The 22,452-nt window shown below is 39.6% G+C and overlaps 1 protein-coding gene and 1 long non-coding RNA gene across 2 annotated transcripts in view; one reads left to right on the top strand and one right to left on the bottom strand.

Annotated features, from left to right (window-relative positions):
• SRPK1 (SRSF protein kinase 1) overlaps window positions 1-11,823 on the bottom strand; it is a 155,721-nt gene extending 143,898 nt beyond the window's left edge. Inside the window, 2 exon segments of the mRNA XM_037842409.1 lie at window positions 11,238-11,736; window positions 11,739-11,823. Coding sequence (XP_037698337.1) covers window positions 11,238-11,736; window positions 11,739-11,823 — 584 coding nt within the window.
• Window positions 11,270-22,452, top strand: part of LOC119539171 — a 39,207-nt gene continuing 28,024 nt past the window's right edge. The window contains exon 1 of the long non-coding RNA XR_005217803.1: window positions 11,270-11,353. This is a non-coding gene — a long non-coding RNA (uncharacterized LOC119539171). The remainder of the gene's footprint in view (window positions 11,354-22,452) is intronic.

Here is a 22,452-nt window from a genome sequence, read left to right as displayed (position 1 = left end):
GAAGCAACATGTCACATATAAGAGAGCCTCAACAGATGAAATCACTGCCCTCCCCTCTCCGTGGAATCCGACACCCAGAGGTGTAAATACCTCTGGCAATGTGGAATATGACTCCCAGGGAGGAATCTGGACCCAGCATCGTGGGATGGAGAACATCTTCTTGACCAAAAGGGGGATGTGAAAGGAAATGAAATAAGCTTCAGTGGCAGAGAGATTGCAAAAGGAGCTGAGAGGTCACTCTGGTGGGCACTCTTATGCACAATATAGATAAACTTTTTTAGGTTCTAATGAATTGGAATAGCTAGCAGTAAATACCTGAAACTATCAAACTACAACCCAGAACCCTTGACTCATGAAGACAATTGTATAAAAATGTAGCTTATGAGGGATGACAATGTGATTGGGAAAGCCATGTGGATCACACTCCCCTTTGTCCAGTGTATGGATGGATGAGTAGAAAAACAGGGGAAAAAAAAAAGCACCCACTATTCTTTTTTACTTTAATTGTTCTTTTTTGCTTTAATTTTTATTCTTAATACTTTTGTGTGTGTGGTAATGAAAATGTTCAAAAATTAATTTTGGCGATAGACTCACAAATATATGGTGGTACTGTGAACAACTGAATGCTTTGTATGACTGCATGGTATGTGAATATATCTCAATAAAATTGAAAAAAAAAAAAAAGAGAGAGAGAGCCTCAATGAGATTAAGTGCCAATTTCTAATTGGAAACCATGAGGCAAAAAGGCAGTTGGACAATATATTTAAAGTGCTGAATGTAAAAAATATGCCAACCAAGAATTTTATATCTGGCAAAACTATCTTTCAAAAATGAGGGAGGGGGGGAAATTGTGGAATGATGGCACTGTAGGAAGCTTCAGGAATCAGTCCCTTCACAGAGCAGCTATTAAACAGGCAGGAACCATCTGAATCAATAATTTCAAAACTTCAGAGTCCAGTAGAATATTGTACAGCATACAGGGAGAGCAGGACGAAGAGGCTGGTAATTTACGGTAAATACCAGTAAGATGCTCTCTCTCTGAGGCAGTTACCAATCCCCATCCCCCATCTTGAAAAAGAATGAAGTTGCAGGACTTACACTTCCCAATCTTAAAATTTATTACAAAGCCACAGTAATCAAAACTGGCAGAAGGACAGACAAAGAACAATGGAACTGAATCAAGAGTTCAAAAAATCAACCCTCACATTTATGGCCAACTAATTTTTGACAAGGAGGCAAGGATCACTCATTTGGGAAAGAAAATTATCTTCAACAAATGTTGGCGGGAAAACTGGATCTCCATTTTCAAAAGAATGAAGGTTGTGGACCCCTACCTCACATCATACACAAAATTCAACTCAAAATGGATCAAAGACCTACACGTAACAGCCAGAACTATAACACTCCTAGAAGAAAACGTAGGAAAACATTTCAGGACCTGGTGTCAGGCAATGGTTTCTTAGACTTTACACCCAAAGAATAAGCAACAAAAGAAAAAATAAACAGGACCTCATCAAAATTAAAAACTTTTGTGCCACAAAAGCACTGTATAATGAAAGCAAAAAAGCAACCTATAAATTGGAAGAAAATACTTGGAAACCACATATCCAATAAGTGTTTAATAGCCAGAATACGTAAGAAATCCTTCAACTTAACAACAAAAAGACAGACAACTTAATTCAAAAACGGGCAAAGAACTTGAATAGACATTTCTCCAAAGAAAATTCATGAGTGGTCGAAAAGCGCATAAGAAGATGCTCAATATCACATTAGCTATCAGGGAAATGCAAACCAAATCCACAATGAGATACCTTTTCACACCCATTAGAATTGCTACTATTAAAAAAACAGAAAAGTAAAAGTGTTGGAGAGGATGTGGAGAAATAGGAACATCATGTATTGCTGGTGGGAATGTAAAATGGTGCAGCTGCTGTGGCAAACATTTGGCAGTTTCTCAGAAAGTTGAACACCAAATTACCATATGACCCAGCAATCCCACTTCTAGATATACACCCAAAAGAATTCAAAGCAGGGATTTGAACAGATATTTTCACACTGATGTTCACAGTGGAATTATTCACAAATGCCAAAAGATGGAAGCAACCCAAGTGTCCATCAACCAATGAATGGATAAACAAAATGTGATACATACACACACAATGAAATATTATCAGCCATAAAAAGGAATGAAGTTCTGATATATGCAACAACATAGATGAACTTTGAAGACATCATGTTGAGTGAAATAAGCCAGGCACAAAAGGACAAATATTGTATGAACTCAATGACATGAAATAATTAGAATAGGCAAACTCATGGTGTCAGACTCCAGAATATATATGGAATGGGCTAGGGTTAGGGAGTTGAGAGTTAAGGCTTAAAATGTACAGAATTTCTCAGGAGGATGGAAAAGTATTGGTAATGGATGGTGGTGATGTTGGTACAATATTGTGAATGTAATTAACTATACTGAATTAAATATTTAAATATGGTTAAAAGGGGACATTTTAGGCTGTATATATGTTACTAGAATAAAAAAAAAAATCCATGGAACTGAACAACACAGTGTCTACTACATTAAACTACTGATTATAGTAACAGTACAATTATAAAAATGTACTTTCATCAATTTTAACAAATGTATTAACCCCATGCAAGGTGTCAATAATAGGGTGGTAATTAATGGGAATCCTGTAATTTATGCTTGACTGTTCTGTAAACCCATGACTTCTTTAATTAAAAAAAAAAAAAAAAGTGGAGAGATTAAGAAATTCCCAGATAAACAAAAGCTGAGGGAGATTGTCACCACTAGGCTGACCCAACAAGAAATGCTGAAGAGAGTTCTGCAGGTTGAAAGGAAAGGACAATAGACAATAAATCAAAGCACACCCTGAAGAAATAAAGATCTCCCTTGAGGGTAGTGACATGGATATAAATGCCAATAGTATTATATTTTTGGTTGGTAACTCCACTTTTTACTTCCTACAGGATCTAAAGGCAAATGTATAAAATGTCATGATAAATCAGTGGTTTTGGACTTTTAATGTATAATTATGTAATCTGTGACAAGGACACCATAAAAGTAGGGGGATGGAGGGGCATAGGAACATAGTTTGTGTATACTATTGAAGTCAAGTTAGTATCAAAGCAAAGGAAATCGTTACAGATTTACTATGTTAAATTCAAGACCCATGATAAATGCAGACAAAAAATCGGAGAATATGCGAGCTCAGGCAGACAGAAATTAAGACTACAAGCTGCCAGGGACAGGGGTCAGGGGGAATAGGGAGTTAATGCATAATGGGTGTAAGGCTTCTGTTTGGGGAGAAGGTAAAGTTTTAGTAATAGAAGGTGGTAAGGGAACAGTAATATTGTGAATGTAGTTAATACCACCGAATGATATGCTTGGAAGTGGTTGATATGGTAAAATTTATATTGTATATATATACCCCCATTTAAAAAAAAAAAAGGACAACCAAATTAATGCAATATGTGATTCTGGATGGGACCCAGAGAAGGAGGAGAAAAGGCTCAAAGGGACATACTGGTACATATGAAAAAATTGGAATATAGACTATAAACTTCTTATCAATGTTAAATTGCTTGAACTTGATATCTGCACTTAAGTGAATATCCTTGTTCTTAGGAAATGTACATGGAAATATTTAAGTGTTCAAGGAGCATGAACATCCAAGTGTTCAGAAAATGGACTGATAAACAGATGATAGAATGATAATGGCCAATTGGGAAAATGTTAAAATTGGTGGAACTAGGTTATCTGGAGGGGGGTAGGGGTATGTTGGAGTTCTTTGTATGGGTTTTGCATTGTTTTTGTAACTGTCCTATAAGTTTGAATGTATTTCAAAATAAAAAGTTAAAAAAAAAATAAAAATAAGAACTATCACACAAAGGTCAAAGGTAAACCAATCTAAAGTAAGCGAGGGAAGACTTTACTACAGTTCAGAACTGGGCTAGACATGCAATTTTATCCTCAGAATTTTACCATCCACAGATTAGGCAACTTAGACTCAAAGGAGTCAAAAGACACTGTTTAAATTCACCCAACATGGTGTTGGAGGCATGTTGGGACCCAGGACTGTCTGACTAAAAAGGCCAACCCATTTAGTAAATAGCATCCTATAAGCATGTAATTGTATTATCCTTCCAACCAGAAACATGAGCATGAGTTACCTATTTATCCCATGATGTTTTTATATTAGTAAAGAAAAATGTAAAATATAATTCCTCTTAAATCAAAGGCACAGGAAACCACAGAAGAAAAGAGGATTATCATGGAGCTTGTCACCAAGTTCATGTATAGACAGAATGCAGAGAACTTGGCATCTTTGACCAAAATGCTTGGTGAAAGGACATTAAAGAAATGTCCACAGGCTGAAGAACAGTACCACAATTGAGAATAAAGTGCATGAGGAAAAGGTATGGTGGCCATTTCCATTGCCCCAAAAGTTACTTTTATAATCAGCTACAAAATAAGGTTACCCTGGTATTTCAGAAAACAAAAGTTCAAAAGACCACACAAAAAAGGAACTTGTGGCCTTGATAAACATACCTCAAGACTCAGAACAATGAATTTAGAATTTGCATAAATTAAATTTTCATGGCACCAATACCAAATTTCAAGGCAACAATGTCTGTTCACCACTACTGGTGACCGTTCTTATATGATAGTTAATATATATATTCAATTTTTCTCAAACTTCTTGTTAAGCTATCCTAAAATATCCATCAATACTGTTTGAAGTATTTAAGCCACCAATAAATTAATTAGACTATCAAAGCAATGAATTACACCTGGACTTAACCTTCATCTACACAACTAAAGGCATGCCATGCACAAATGAACATGTTTTTAAATTTATCCAGCTCCTGCCAACTGACTTTTGTGTCCAGTGGGAACATTCTGCTACTATTCCTTTTTGAAAATGAATAAAGTATATTTAAATGATTTTGTGGTTTGTTAATTTTCTGAAATCACTTCTTGCTAAACCAAGTAGAAAAACTGGATAGTTCATCTTCATAGCTGATCTCATGGGTCTTTTTCAAATTCCCAATCCTTCAGTAAGAGGCCTACAGAGCCACAAGAGTCTTCCACAACTGTGCTTACTGGTGCTCGAAACAGCAGTCTTATTAATAACTAATTCTTACTCTGAAGACTTTAAGGCAGAGATTACAAACTGCAGGTTGTAAGCCAAATAAATCCTGCTCCTGAACTTACATTTACAAGGGCTTAAAAAAAATAATAAATTCAACTAATTTAACAAAAAGTGATTTCATAAAGTTATCAAATCACAAAATCATTTAAATACACTTTGTTCCTTTTCAGAAAGGAATAGTGGTAGAATGCAAACACTAAACATAAAGAGAGAATTATGTAAAAACAGATTTCCAACTTTTCTTGAAAATTCTGAAGACCTGGTAACACTAGACTCATCTCACAGGTCAACCAGCAAGAACTAAGAAGCCTTCTCTCTTTAGACAGAAAGGAGGAAGCTCATGCCACACTTTCTAATAACCACCATTCCCTTTTCTTTTCATAGTATGCTTCCTAAGCCAAAACCAAACACACAAAAAAATCACAACCCCAGATTACATGCAATATAATCTTAAACTATGAACACAGATGACCCAAATAATTCAAGATTTGGAATCTTTGGAAAGCCAAAAATGACCCAAAAATGAAAGCAAAATTAAACAAATGAAATTGTGTAACCAGGTGGTGACAAAATCTCACAGTAAGGAAACAGTTAAGCAACTTTAAAACTCAGTATTTTGACTCTACGTCCCTAGTGAAATAAACCCTAAAAACAAAAAGTCATTATCTTTCTTCAGTTATAATATTGTTTGTGGTAGTGTTGGCAATACTGTTATTGAGACTTGTGTGTATATTGTGGGAAAAAGAAAATGATACAATGCCTGGGATTTGCTTTAAAATAATAAGATGAAGAGGACCGGGGAAGGAAGACAGATGAAAAAACATTCGCCATAAATTGATAATTGTTGAAGTTGAAAGGTGGATACATGAAAGTTCATCTTTTTTTCTTTATGTTTGTGTATACTTGAAATTTTCCATAATAAAGCTTTTTAAAAGATAATAACTGCAAATTCCATACAGCATTGGAATTACTGCATTTCACTAATTTTAATATGTATATGCTCGCCACAATTGCACATCTTTGAAGTCGAGACATCTTATACTCAATGGTGTACAAATATAAGAGTAGTCTTTTTTGTTTGTGGTACATAAACTGCTGTATTTTAAAACTGATAGCAACTTATATTCAATGAAAAACTAAATTTATAAAGATATATTTAGATATATATCCCCAGAGATAAATTTAGATACACTTTTCTTAGCTAAATCATTATTTACACTGTACCTGGAAGGGAAGCAGTTCTAAAAATTTCCTGAGGCTATTTGAATTTTTCTATCTCTATTACTTGCTTGGAATTAATTCAGCCACAGTGAGAGCAATAAAATGTAACACTTCACCCAATGTAAAAATGAACTTAGTCCCCAAATCAGCATTAGTGGTAGAGAGGATCTGGGGGCATGGTGCAAAAGTTTACCTGAGGGTGGAGGGTGGGGAAACTTGCTGCACTTATTCCACAAGGTCTAAAATGTATAATAATAATTGATTCTAGTTGATCAGCCTGGCTTTTCTTCATTTTTACTAAGGGAATTCCTAATCATTCACAGTCTTATTCATTTTAGCACTTCAATAAATCTCTGGTTTCAAGTAATCTAGAGGGGCACAGTAAGCGAGCAAGCCCCTGGGTCACAATGTAGTGGAAATAGTATTGTAAACTAAACTTATTGAAGAAGTAAAGAGGTCAAGAACATATTTCTGACAAGAGGGGTTCTGGAAATACAATTTTGCAAGAACTTAAATTTAATGGGATTGCACACAATTAAAAATGCAAGTGTTTTTTAAAGTATGACAGCTGACAATGAAAATTTCAAAGGTAAAAGGCAAAAGATTAGACACAATTTTTAAAAAGTCAATTCATGTCAAAAACATACCATAAATGAAATCAAAAGGCTAACAAGTTGAGAAATACAAATCTGCCACAAGAAAAAGGGTATATTCTTAACAGAGCTCTTTAGAGCAAGAAAATGATCAACAACCCAATGGGGTTGGACAAACATGGACAAAAGGCCAATAAATATCTCCCCCAAATGGTCAGTTCTGTTGGTAATAAAAGAAATTTAAATAAAAACTAGATAACTTACAGAGTAACAGATTTGGAAAGATTTTTCAAATACTACTACCCAGTTCAAATACTCCCACCTCAGTCCTTGACACTAACTGTTCTCCTTCTTTCAAATATCACCTTGTCAATGACTTCACCCTATTTAAAACTGCAACCTCATCTCCAATTTTCAATGTCCCTTATCTTTTTCTACTTTTTAACTTTCCCATTGCACTTACCATCTAATAAACTATATAATTTACTATTGGTCTACTGTTAATTGCCTGTCTCCCCTCTACCCAACTAAAATAAAGCTCCCTTGAGGGCAGATCTTCTTCTTTAATTGATGTATCCCAAGGACTAAAACAGTGCTTAGAACACGGTAAGTGTTCAAAAACTATTTGTTTAATGAATAGGAGTTAAATCAGTTAAATTTTTCCAGAGAAAACTTTGATGGTATGTATTAAAACCTTTACAACCTACATCCCAGTAATACCATTTACAAGAAGATATCCTAAGGAAAGAGTCACCAACGTGAACAATGATTTATCCAAAAGCATCATTCACCTTAGCTGTGAGTTGTGAAAAATTGGAAACAGCCCATTTGGGGGAACATTTAAACTGATATGGAATATTTAATGCTGTGGGAAATGTATGCCCAATGATTCAATTTTTGTCTTAAATAAATCTGTAGTACATTCATTTAACGGAATGCTAGATGAGTTTACTCCATGTGTTCTGATCACTATTTCCAAGATTAAGTGAAAAAGGCAGACTTTTAGAAAAATAGTAATACAATTATCAGGCATGAAATCCATTCTGGAATTATGTTTCATGAAAGCAATTTCAAGAGCAGACATAAACTGTTCAATTATAAAACCTTATGACAAAGAGATAAAGTCACACTGCTCTTGGTATACATACTGAAAACCAAATGCTCAAACGGAAATTGAAAGGGCACTTATGATATAAGCCACTGGGCTGTGAAAGGGTATATCCAGGTATACCAAGGTCCTTCATCCAGAAGCCTCTGTTCACTCAGCCTCTACCTTATCTGTCCTCAAAAACATCAAAAGGAATTATCATTTGGAATCAGCATGCTTAGTACCTAGAGCTTTGGAGTATGTCAGACCCTGGGTTCAAATCCTAGCTTTTAACTTCCTAGGGGAGTGATCTGGCAAACCTCAGTTTACTCATCTGTAAAGTAAAATGGAGAGTATCACCAACTATTTAATGTTAGTAAATTAAAGTACAGTAGCTGAAAAAGTGCAATGGAGAAGAATGGTTCAAATAAGTCAACTAAAAATCCTTCTAAAAGTCCAATCTTTCAGCACAGTGAAAGAAGCCACAGGAAACAAATCCTAAAGAGCAGTGTCTGAGCCAGTAGGCAGACGCTCTGGATTCCAATTTGGGTTCCGCAACATCCAGCTCCATGACGTTGGGTATGTTAATTCATGTATCTGGGTTCAAGTTTTAAGCTCAAAATCAGGGGACTGAAAATCCTTTCCACTTGTATCACATTATGACTAAATTACCCACCCACTTACCAAAAAATTTAAAAAAAATAAAAAAAATCAATTAGGAAGACTATTTATTGTCATACTTCCAAAAGTTTCCAAAATTTTTCATTTAAATACTTGGTTTTTGTTTCTCTAGGTCCTGATCAATTTTCATTATGAAGAAACTACCACTCATAACAATATATGAAACTGTTTATTTAAGTAACTTGTTCATGGCCAGATTGCTAAGAAGTGGCAAAATCAGAATTCAAAACCAGATGTCTCACTTCAAAGACCAAACTCCAAGATGTGCTTCTTCCTTAGACCTTCTCCCTGATTCATCTCCTGGTAACTAATTGCATTTACAAAATGGAGGTGGTCAGGAGTGCAGTCAGGAGTCATAGAACAGAGTCAAGTTACCTGAGTCAGGTGGGGCTTGAATTTCTGACATAGTACTCTAACCAAGTTAGACATGATCAGGTACTTAAAAGGAGGCTGGAGAACAAAAAAGCTAAATTACAGAGAAATTATAATTGAAAACAAAGTAAAAACAAAAATAAAGCACCTCTGAAATCACAAATCAACTCAGAAAGTTCATTCACATGTATTTTCTGTAGTCAAGTTGTACAAGAAGAAATATTTGGTAAAATGACTGCTAGATTACCTGTACTGTTCACCCTTTCTTTTGTGCAAGTATGAAAATAATTAAGAACACAAATAACTCTAGGTTACCCATACTAGTGAAGGGGTAACAGATAATCCCAAGTACATATAACTGGCTTTAGAAATAAACTATATGGTCTAAACAGATAAGCCAAAGTAACGAATTTGTGGTGCTAGAAATAAAGTATATGTTCATTTATACACATTTTCCTCCCAAATTACAGTTTGATTCAGGCTAACATAAGGAAAAATTTCCAAATGGTAAGAGATGGTCCAAGAATGATGACTTCTAAGGAATACAGTGAATAATAAAATCACTACCTCCTTACAGTAGTAAAAAACTTAAATTTTTATAACACATTCATATTACCTCCACAGGGACTAGTAAAACTAAGGCAAAGAAAAAAAGAGTAATTTATTTAAATTCCCACTGCATATTAGAACCAGGTTAGCTACCTGCTCGTTCCATTAAATCAATCTGCAATTAAAAATTGGTTTCAAATTATCCATTCATGGATAATCAAGAGGTAAATATACACACACATATATAGATAAAATCACACTTAAATGTCCTGGTCACCAAACATCTTACAAAATAAAAATTTCGTAAGACAGATGATAGAAATGAAGCAAGAGGTGAGGTCACCTACCACTTCAGTTCTCTTCAAAGATACAAGTTATTATGTGCTCTCTCCAAACATTAGGCAGCCTCCAAAAACAACACACACACACACACACACACACACACACACACACACACCTGTCTGGTACTGTCATGCAGTAGGGTGACCTAGGGAGGCCACTGAAATGCATTTTACCAGCTCAGAGAAAAATTACAGTTCATAAATATGAGTAATGCAAAGAAAACCACAAAAACATCAAGTAAATGGAAAACTGTCAAGAAAATAATGCAACCAGAATTAAGAACCAGAGGAGAATTTTTTCTGAACACAAATGGTCTAAAAGTTTATTTCCAAGACCCTTTGCAGTTAAAAGTACAAGATAAAAGCTCTTTTCGACTAAGCCTCCCTTGCAGAACCCCCCCCCCACACCAGGCGTTTCTACTAGGCTGTGACTAACTTTTGTTTCCTACAAAAGCACTAAACTACTGGTTTGCATCCTGCTGATAAAACTGGACCTATGGCGCTTAATACACAGAGCCAGAATCTCAAACAGTGTTAACTCAAGAACTTTTCCGTCATTATGCGATGCCCACTTCAGACGGTTTCTGTATTCGGACTGAGGACTTGAGGTTTAACTGAAGAGAAGCAGGAACAGATGCCTGCTCTGAATACACCGTGGTCTGCCCGCGCACTGCGTGGAAGGCGATGCGCTTTGCAGGCTCAAGAAATTGACTAACCCAGAGGATCGCTCCATGCCCTCCTTTACGAAAGGCGGTTGGCAGAACCCAAGTAATAACGAAAAATTCATTCAAGAATTTCCTGACGGCCTAACCGGGCAGTCGCTGGAAGCAAGTCAAGACGCTAGGAAGCAGATACGGAAAACAGACCAGAGTTCACAAATGGACTGATAACGATCTTCCAGTTCCGGATGCAAGGCCCAAATTAGGGGAGACTGCCTCCTCTCTGGAGTTGTGGAGCTAAATGTACCGGGCGGGCTATGCGCCTTCCTCCAACAGCCCTTTCTAGCAGGCTTGCGGCTGCTAAAGCCCTAGCCTGGAGTTCAGAAAAAGAAGCTCCCTGTCCACACGGTTCCTGGAAAGGGACCCTCTAAGGCGCCCTGAAGCCATGTGGCTGGGGCCGTAGGGTGGCCAAGCTCGGCCGGCGCACGTTCAAGACATGAAACCAGAGAGGAGGTGCCGGAGGAAATCCAAAGAATGGGATGTTGGGGTACAAGACTCACTTCCTTTGGGCTTTGTCCTTCTTGGCCTTGGTCCTTTTCTTTCGGGCCTGGAGCGCAAGCACTGCAGAAGAGAGGGATGAATGAAGGGCGAATGCGGAGGGAAGGAGGCGACCAAGGTGAGGGTTGAGACCTAGCAGGGGTGCCAGGCCCAGGTGCCGGGCCTGCCTGAGGGGCGGCTCCGGGGCGAACGCCGCGGCTTCTGGGAGGCGGGCGGCCCACGGGGCGCAGAGCAGCGTCCAGGCAGAATGCGCCGGAGGGGGCTCGGGCCGAGTCAGGGGGACGACTGGCAGGGGTATGCCTCGCCCTCCGAGGGCCGGGCAGTGCAGTGGCCCCAAGGTTTGGGCTGGTCCGGCGGGGAGCAAGGGGCGGTGACTGCCGGCGCGGGAAGACGCCTGGGCTGAGGGGCGCGGACCAGCAGCCCATAGGCGGGGGGTGAGGGGTGGCGCCACCTCAGTGGAAGGGCGCCGCACGCCCCGGGACCGGATTGCGGCGGCTAGGCAAGCTCCCGGTGCTGACCCGAGCCTCGCCCCGGCGGCCGTTGCCCCTCGTGGCGGAGGCCGCTCCACAGCTCACCTTTCCGCTCCATGGCGAGACCGGTAACCGCCAAGCGCCTGCGCAATCGAGTGGCGGTGGCTCCAGCTCCCGCCGCGGCCCAAAACCGAGCCCGCGCACTCCCCGCCCCGCGTCCCCGCCCCGATCCCGATCCCGCCCCACAACGCTGCGCGCCTGCGCGTTGAGAGCGGAGCCTACCACTTGCTTCCGAGGGGCGGGGTGGGAGGAGGGGACTAGAGAAGGGAAGGAGGAACGCCCGGTTTGAACTCTAAAGGGGTGTTTGAGACCCAAGTTTGGACGGCAGGGTCACTTTTGTTTTGTTTGCCGGCAGGTACCTCCTTAGGAAACCCGCAGAATGCGGCGTTGAGGGCCCCTGAGTGCCGACTCATAGTTCCGCAGCCAACTGGAATCTGCCTCAGTTTCCTAGTCTGTAAAATGGAACTAATCAGTCGTACTTCATTTCCTTCCCTGAGCTATTGTGGGGGACAATTGAGATACTATTTAAAACAAATGGAAGAACAATTACATGTGAGAAAGAAAAGGAGGAAGTAGCAACTCAAAAGAAAGACTGGAAGGAAGGAATCTGTTATCCATTCACCACTTAAAGAGTGAGCACTTTAAAGTGAATTTTCTCTTAAGCTTCAAAGTTTAAATGGAGGCTGGAAAGGAAGGAAAGGTATGAGAGAGCAAAAAGGTTTAATGTCTCATTTTGCCATTTTACCACGTTATCTTTTCAGTACATGATAAGCACAGTTGTCTTTAATTTATTATGTTTTTAAAGTCTAACAAGTGTGTTATCTCAACTGATGTTCACAAACTTACAAGGCAAGATAGTTATTACCTCCACTACACAAAGAAACTAACTCTTAGAGGGGATATATATCCAGAGTTTTGGTGTCCTGACTCAAATCCTTATTATAAAACAGAGCCCTGTAAAGTTGTTTCTGTAAAGGGCCATATAATAAATATTTGGGCTTTGGGGCCCATAAGATCTTTCTCAACTACTCAACTGGAAAGCAGTGACAGAAGATATGGGCTGCTGTTTTCCAAAAAAGCTTTATTTGTGAATACTGAATTTCATATAATTTTGAATTTCATATAATTTTCATATGTCATGAAATACTATTCTCCTTTTGATCTTTTTTCCAACCATGTCAACCATTTAATGATTCTTAGTGCTAGGCCTTAGTTTGCCAACCTATTGTAAAGTACTGAAGCTGGGCAGGGTGGAAGCTCTGAAGATCCTTGCCTTAAAAGAAGTTACACTCTAGTAGGGGAAGACAGATAAGCAATCAACTGACCATGAGAAAGGAAGATGAAAATAAGTGCTTTTGTCCAGCACAAGTCAAGTGGGGGCTTGAGTGGTACTTACTGAGTAAGGTAAGTTGTCCAGTCAGAGAGGAGGCGACTTTTTAGCTGGGTCTTGGAAAGTATGTAGGATTGCCATAGGTGGAGAAGTAGATGCCAGGCATTCCTTACTGAGAAAATAGATTGAGCAAAAAGGCACAGATTTGGAAGCTTGTGGGTGTGGGCTGAGACTAGCAATGACAGAAGGGCTGAAGTGGAATGTAAGGCTGGAAAGGTAGGTTTGCCAAATTTGAAATTTAGATCATTAATGTCTGTTGTGTGGAACCTGAATGATAGCATTCTGGGCATATTGCAAAAGAGGACCGCACCTGTTGGGCAAAGGAGATTGTAAACCAGTCTCTTCTTCATGCTAAACTTGAGGACAAAAGGAGAGTTAGGGCAGCTGGTGAAGCCCTGGAGGCTGAGGATTCTGCCAGGATTCTGCTAGCCTCAGAAAAGTATATGTGGTTCAGAAAAGACAGAAGAGAACTGGTAAGTGAGGAAGAACTCCCAGAATTGGGAAAGTACCATACATGAGAAAGTAAACTCCACAAGGATGGGGACCCTGCCTGGATTTTCCTTGATGTATCCCCAATGCCTAGCACAGTGTCTGACACTCAAATATTTGTCTAATTAAAGAGTAAATGAAAAGTGTATCTAAGTCATCTGTGTGGAAATGTCCAACAGTTGTTGGGGAATTCAGATCTGCAGGTTATGAGAAAGGTCAGTACAAGAGACAACATACTGAGAGAAACAACATGAAAGCTGTGCTAAAATCCAAACGGGATACTTCAGATCCATCAAAAAGGAAATGAGTTCAGCTTGGCATGATTCAGTCACACCTATTCTGACTCTGAGCAACTACTGCTTCTTTCTCTAAGCACTTACAAACCATCAGTTTAATAACTCATTTGAAAATTTTTCCAGAGTCAGTTTCACTGGACTGAGTTCCCAAAATTGATCATTTGTCCTTTTTTGTTCATCTGCTTATCTCTATTCTCCCAGCATGCTTACGGTTCTTCACACTTTTTCTAAAATCTTTACAATTGTTCATGTAAACAAGTTTGGTTTCCCCCCTACTCTAAAGCCACCCCTTTATGCTTCTTGCTTTAAATGTAGCTTTAAATATCACTTTATTTTCTTCTACAGATTTCACAGAGCTAGGAGTATTCTGGATTTTACCCTTCCAGAAATTAGTCTTAAAGGTGGCAGTCATCCTTTGGTAGTCGTTCTCAGTGACATGTGCAAGCACCCCGCCATCCTCCACCTCACCCACCCCAGCTGCTTTTCTGCAACCCCTTTTAAAAGTGGAATTATCCAGAAAGCATGAGCCGTTGTATTTGTAGCTGCTTATGGGTATTGTCAGAATTTAATTCTTGAAACGATCCCATTCCCCTTGAGCTAACTTACTTTTAAAGCCTGTCCAGTGATCTCTTTTTTGAAATTTTTGAAATCTGTTTCCAAAAGTTTAGGATACATGCTTTATCACACCCAACATTCCCTGCCTCGATTATCACAAACTCTTACACTTTGTCCGAAGTGTTGATCTGATTTAAAACCAAAATAGCACCTCCCTTTAATGTTTTCCCTACATTCTTCCAGATGAAACAGATAATAAAAGAAAGTGAAATACATCAGATGCTTTATTTTAAACAAGATTCCCCGTAGACATCTACATAATTGGAGAGCCCCAGCAGAACTTTATCTTGCCTCTCTGACAGTTTTGTGTGGTACATTAGGAAAAGATAATTGTATTCTGTGCTTGATTATCAGGAAATACATGGCACACTCAAAGGATAATTGAAGAGAATTTAATGAATTATGTATAGAAGTGTGGATAGGGTTAAGGGAAGGGATAGTGAGGCATCCAGGGACTAGCAACAATGGAGAGTTCATACCACCCCTTGGCCTTGAGGAGTGAGGCGGAGGAGGGAGGGCAACCAGAACCCAGTGAAAGCTGTAGCTCTTAGAGAGGGCTGCCTGACAGCAGTTGTGCCCTTTGATACAGGGACATAACCTTGGCCCAGCAGGAAGAGAGCAGGGAAATAATATATCCAACTTCTCTTTCCTCTCGTCCTCTGAGACTAGTGCCTCCCATTGACAGAATCCAACTGGAAGATAGAAGGCAGGTGAGTCTGGGTGAAGCAGTCCATTTAAGCCAGCCTTCTGGGACACAGAGCAGGGTGGAGAAGAGTGGAGGGTGGATCTGGAGGGGCAAACAGAGAATATCCAGCACAGCCTGTCTGGGCAGTCTATGGGATACACCCAAATCAGCCAGCACTTTCTAAACAAGTCAGTCAGCCTTTTGGGCCCCCTGGTCCTTAGAGAGGCTTGAGAGAAGAAAATGCTTGAAGATAACCCCATTTCTGGCTTTGTTCTATAAAAGTTTAAGCTCCACAATGAAATTGTGTTGGAAGTTGGGGGTGTGGTAGTGGAAATAGGATAGGTGAAGGAGATGAAAGAATAAAGGTTCTTGGTTTTGTGGGTTGAGAACAGAGGCAGTAGCTTGGAGGAGGAGAGGGCATGCTCTAAGAATGCGTTGGTGACTGAGGTTTGTGGTTCCTAAGGGAGGTGGAGCTCTTTCTCTGCTACTTGGAAGTGTCTGAGGAGGCAGCAAGGTGTTGCAAATTGACCTAAGCCAATCATGCCCAACTCTTGGTTCTTTTTGTTTGGAAATGATCAGTCAGAGAAGCTGGCCTCCCCTACAATCTCACTCCTAGAATATAAAGAAAACAAATTTTGGGTTTAAATCCCACCCCACCCCTGACATTTATTAAACATTCCTTAGCAGGCAGGCACAACACACATTTCCTACCACCTGTTCTGTAAGTTCTTTGAGATCCCAGCTCTCTGTCCTTTTGGGCACTCTGGTCACAGCTTGAAGGATAGGCTTACTCAAGGCAGGTACAACAATATCCCAGAGGTGGGACTCTATCACCTTCCTAGTGGGCATCAGGTAACCAGAGATGGCGGCTCCCTTGGGTGCCAACCCTAAGGGTGCAGGCTCCAGCTGCACTAAATTCTTATTTTCTGCTATGCTGTTCCTGATCAATGCCAAATCGGTTTTCACGGGTGAAATGAATTGTCTGTTAATTTATATGATGGATGTTAGAAAAGGGCTGTAATTGGCAAAATTTGAGGTATTCGATTACTCTGAACCACTTTGTTGAAGCCACCTTTGGACTCAGGACTTCCTGATTAGGATAGCCACTGACCACTCCTGGCATGGGAGTTGCTGAATAGAACACCAATCTGCACCTAGGTGTTACTGGTACCTACAAAAAGTCATGCTGTCTTTGCCAAAAGTTTTAATATGCCAAAGTATTCTCTTTGGAAGTAGATTTATTTCTTTAAAGTGCCAATTTAAAAAAATGGAAGAAGCAATCTGAAGTTCAACACTAGCGAAATAGTTTAGTAAGTTACAACACATTCCCCTGTATGTAAGTTGCCAAAGCAGCAACGCATTGAATCTTATCCAAGGTTCTGGAAGTATAAGAAGAACTTTGTTAAACGTCTTCACCTTTGATCCCAAAGATGAATGCCAAAGTATTTTTAAGTAAACTGTAAACATCCTGAGATGAAGTGCCCTAGGAGACTGTTAGGCCAGACAAAGATGCCCCACCGCATTTTGCATGTCCAAGAGGCCGTATGGACTTCAACAATAAAGATGATGAATTGAAGACCAAAGTCATTCTCCCACTTTCTGAGCAGTGCACAAACCTCTCAGATTCTTGTACAATTCTAAAGAGCTTCAATAAAGGCTGGGGCTTAATTTCTCTAGTTTGGCAGCCTCAGGGTCAGAGTGAAATCAATTTAAGAAATACATAGAAATGGGCAAAATGATTGTATTAGTCAGGGTTCTCTAGAGAAACAGAACCAACAGGAAATATCTGTAAATATTAGGAGATTTTATAAAATTGTCTCTTGCAACTGTGGAGATGCACGAATACAAATTCCGTAAGGTAGGCTGCAAGCTGGGAACTTCAATGAAGGTTTTCAATGAATTCCCAGGAGAAGCTGGCCGGCTGAAGTAGAGGTGGAAATTCTCTCATCTGACTGCTGAAGTTATCACTTCTTTTAAAGCCTTCAACTGATTGGATGAAATATCTCTCATTGCTAAAGGCAGTAGTCTCAGTTGACTGTAGATGTAATCAGCCATAGATGCAATCAACTTATAGGTGATTTTGTATCCTCATAGTAACAGCTAGGCCAGTGCTTGCTTGACCAAACAACTGGACACCATTACCTGGCCAAGTTGACACATGAGTCTAACCATCACAATGGCATACACATTTGAGTTTTGATTTCTACCTGTTGTAAAACATTGAATCCACCTTTCTTTCCTGTTTTTCAGATACTTTCCACCATGCTGACACCTTCATGACAAACATTTACTGAGTACCCTCTATATACAAGGCACTGGACTAAAGTGAAGAAAAAAACATAGGCTTTGCCTGTAGGACTTACTAGCTTAATAACTAACTCCTACATAATACATAATAATTACTGTCTCCTAGGCAGTGTTGTCCCTCAACTCTAAAACAACATTATGGGATAGGTACTACTATTATCATTTCTGTTTGACAGATAAGAAAACTGAAGCACAACCAAGATCACACAAACTAGTAAGAGGTTTTGAATCTGGACAGTCTGGCTCGGGAATTCAGGCTTCTTAACCTCTATACTATCTCCCCTATCCAGTTTAGTCAGAGAACGATGTATAAACAAATAATTAAATACAAGACACAATGGTAGATGTACAAGAGACTGTGAGAACACAGAAGAGGCCTACTCAACTCAAGATTTGAGGAGAGGGGAGGGCAGAGCTTCTCCTGGATGAGATGACACCTGGGCAGAGTTGGAAAATATGAATGGGCATCAACTGGGCAGAGAAGGGAGGAAAGAAAACTTCAGCCAAAGTAAACAGCATGGCATATGGGGGAATATAAACATAAAAATTGTTGTATCACTGAAGAATAAAATGCAAGGGATGGGTGGTGGAAGAGTGTGCTCTAAGTGGTGGGAGATGGTTTGCTCCACAAATGGTTATTGGGTCCTTTCTTTGTGTGGGTACTGTACTCGGTACTAGGGGTCAGCAGGGACAGAGCATTGAAGGAACTTGAACTCGAGCCTTCAAACATTTGCTCCTTTACCCACTAAAAAAAAATTTTTTTTAAATATCCCCACAAAACCTCCAACAATCTAGGAATAGAAGGGAACTTCCTCAACCCAAAAAAGGGCATCTATGAAAACCCACAGCCAACATCAGACTCAAAGGTAAAAGACTGAATGCTTTCTCCCAAAATTAGGAACAAGACAAGGATGTCCACTCTTGCTACTTCTATTCAACATTAAACTAGAGATTCTAGCCAGGGCCATTAGAAAAGAAAATTAGATAAAAGCCTCTAGATTGGAAAGGAAATTGACCTTTACAAATAAACTGTTGTATCATAGTTTTAAATGCAGTCCAACGGAATTTAAATACTATAGCAATTTGATACCCACCGTCATCCATTTATATATATTTTTCAAAAGCAAAAGCTCTGTTTTAACGATAAATTTTATATTACTCTCTTTTTTCCTTGAGCTTGTATTTCTTTTTTTTTTTTTTTTTTAAATCATCATTTTATTGAGATATATTCACATACCACGCAGTCATACAAAACAAATTGTACTTTCGATTGTTTACAGTACCATTACATAGTTGTACATTCATCACCTAAATCAATCCCTGACACCTTCATTAGCACACACACAAAAATAACAAGAATAATAATTAGAGTGAAAAAGAGCAATTGAAGTAAAAAAGAACACTGGGTACCTTTGTCTGTCTGTTTCCCTCCCCTACTTTTCTACACATCCATCCATAAACTAGACAAAGTGGTGTTTGGTCCTTATGGCTTTCCCAATCCCATTGTCACCCCTCATAAGCTACATTTTTATACAACTGTCTTCGAGATTCATGGGTTCTGGGTTGTAGTTTGATAGTTTCAGGTATCCACCACCAGCTACCCCAATTCTTTAGAACCTAAAAAGGGTTGTCTAAAGTGTGCATAAGAGTGCCCACCAGAGTGACCTCTCGGCTCCTTTTGGAATCTCTCTGCCACTGAAGCTTATTTCATTTCCTTTCACATCCCCCTTTTGGTCAAGAAGATGTTCTCCGTCCCACGGTGCCAGGTCTACATTCCTCCCTGGGAGTCATATTCCACGTTGCCAGGGAGATTCACTTCCCTGGGTGTCTGATCCCACGTAGGGGGGAGGGCAGTGATTTCACCTTTCAAGTTGGCTTAGCCAGAAAGAGAGGGCCACATCTGAGCAACAAAGAGGCATTCAGGAGGAGACTCTTAGGCACAAATACAGGGAGGCCTAGCCTCTCCTTTGCAGCAACCGTCTTCCCAAGGGTAAAACTTATGGTAGAGGGCTCAACCCATCAAACCACCAGTCCCCTATGTCTGTGGTCATGTTAGCAACCATGGAGGTGGGGTAGGCGAATACCCTTGAGCTTGTATTTCTATTCCATTTCTCCCTCATGGGAGTTTTCTTTAGGTAATATAACTTCATGCTTTAAAGTCTTTTGTTGATCATCCTTTTGCCAATCATAATTCTCCACCACAAAAATGTGCACTTACATTGAAATTTAATTTCTAAAAACATTTTCTGGTAGCATAATCCTCTAAAAAAATTTTCCCTATCAATCACAAGTACTATTATTGCATGATTAATCAAAATATATCATACTTTTTCTAAATGAAATTTTAAGGCAAATTCCTCTCAGTGTGAAAATAGGTGATTTTTTTCAATGAGTCTTTTATATTTGTTTGTCTTTATATAATGGCTGAGAAAACATGTTCATATAAGATAAGTAGATGGCGATGGAAGAGGTTTTGCTATAGGAATATCATTCAGTTCTTTGAATGCCTTCCAAAACTCACATAGAAACCATCATCAAGACTTAATTTTAAGTGAAATAAGTTAGACACAAAAGGAGAGAGAGTGTATGTTACCACTTCTATGAACTCCCCTAACAATGTAAAATCAATGTCTAGCGATAGAAAGAAGCTAGTGAAGGGAAATGCTAATCTAATATATTCAGATATGTTAATGATGGTGAATTCAAAAGTATGGTAATGGATAGGGGTGATGATTGTCAATGGGATTATAAGTATTAGAGCTGTATTGAAGGTGAATAAGATTGAAAAAGGTTGTTTAACAGCATGTATCCCACAGATTAGCACCATAAATATAGATAGGTGCTTGCATGATATACTTCTAAGGTATGACACTAGTAAAGACAGTTGACAACAGTATGGTAGAGGGGAAAAATCTACCTATTGCATACTAGTATTAATAGGAATACTATACTAGTACCACACAAATACTAGGGACAAATAATTAAGGGCTGAAAAGAGCTATGGGGTGCTTTGGGTCATAAGAAATATTTAAAATGGAGAGTGATGAGGATTGTACAACTAAGTGATGATAATGTGAGATATGGATGGATTATCATGGACATAACCTTTGCTATGTGAACTTAGGAACCCCTACTTTTATAAGTCAAGGCCTCGATTTTGAGGCTTGCTCTGGTGACACTTATGACTATAAAGGAGAGGCTAACCCCACCTATAGTTATGCCTAGGACTCACCTCCAGAGAACCTCTTTTGTTGCTCAAATGTAGACTTTCTCTAAGCTAACTCTGCAAATAAATTCATCACCCTTCCCCCAATGTGGGACAGGACCCCCCCCCCCCCCCACAGATGAATGAGTTCTTCCTGGTGACATGGGACACTGATTCCTGGATGAGCCTGACCCTGGCATCGAAGGGTTGAGAATGCCTTTTTGACCAAAAGAGGGAAATGAAAGGCAACAAAATAACATTTCAGTGGCTAAGAGAATTCAAATAGAGTCAAGATGCTGTCCTGGAGGTTACTCCTGATCACAATATAGGCCCAAGTCAACAGTAGGCCTGAAAACACTAAAGAATACCACATCCCTATCTGAAAAACCCTAAAGAATACCACATCCCTATCTGAGAAAACTGTAACTTAACTTGATGACCCATCAACTGACAATTCCATGAGGTCTTTCTTCAATTTTGTGGAAAGCAAATAATTGGAAGCCATCTGACTTGCAAAATGATGTGTCACCCATTCATTAAAATCACTCTTTTTCTATCCAGACACCAGTATTTCAATATGTCTCTGTTTGGACTCCTGGGTGGTTAATATGCCCCAGTTAGTGTACCTGAGAAAGATTCATTGGGGAGGAAGGTCTTTATTTTTGTCTTTGTTTTGCCTGCCCCTACCACTCCTTGGGTTGATAACTCCATGAAGGCATTGACTTCTGACTTTTGTTCATTGCTATAATGCCAGGTATCAGATACACAGAAAAAGTATTAGGTACATAGTAGGCACACAGTGCATAACTGTGGAATGCTATAAATGATTGTGAAAACCATCAATATCCACCTACCCCCACCCCACCCCACTTTCTCTATATGTGTGTGTAGGGAACTGTGCTGGTTTGAATGTATTATATCTTCCAGAAAAAGCCATATTCTTTGATGCAGTCTTGTGGGGCAGACATATTAGTGGGGATTAAGTTGGAATGTTTGGATTAGGTTGTTTGCATGGAAATATGCCCCACCCAACTGTAGGTGATAACTCTGATGAGATATTTCCATGGAGGCGTGTCCCCACCCATTCAGGGTGGGCCTTGATCAGTGGAGCCATATAAATGAGCTGACAAACAGAAGGAACTCAGTGCAGCTGTGAGTGATATTTTGCAGAGGAGCTACAGCCAAGAGGGACACTTTGAAGAAAGCACAGGAGCTGCAGATGAGAGACAGTTTGAAGACGACCGTTGAAAGCAGACTCTTGTTCTGGAGAAGCTGAGAGGACAAATGTCCAAAGTGCAGCTAAGAGTGACATTTTTGAGGCACTGATGCCTAGAGAGGAACGTCCTGGGAGAAAGCCATTTTGAAACCAGAACTTTAGAGCAGACGCCAGCCACGTGCCTTCCCAGCTAACAGAGGTTTTCCAGACGCCACTGGCCATCTTCCAGTACAGGTACCCTATTGCTGATGTGTTACCTTGGACACTTTATGGCCTTAAGACTGTAACTGTGTAACCAAATAAACCTCCTTTTATAAAAGCCAATCCATCTCTGGTGTTTTGCATTCCGGCAGCATTAGCAAACTAGAACAGGAACCAAGAGGAGGAAGCAGAGAGACAGAAGGATCCAGAGCACTGATTTGGATTTCTCAGTTCAAAGTGCTAAAAGGCCACCTTTCCCCAAATTGAAGCAGTTGGAGAAAAA

This window comes from Choloepus didactylus, chromosome 7, assembly GCF_015220235.1.
Source record: "Choloepus didactylus isolate mChoDid1 chromosome 7, mChoDid1.pri, whole genome shotgun sequence".
Lineage (NCBI taxonomy): Eukaryota > Metazoa > Chordata > Mammalia > Pilosa > Megalonychidae > Choloepus > Choloepus didactylus.
The sequence above is the reverse complement of the archived record's forward strand: the minus strand, read 5'-3'. Positions and strand labels throughout refer to the sequence as shown.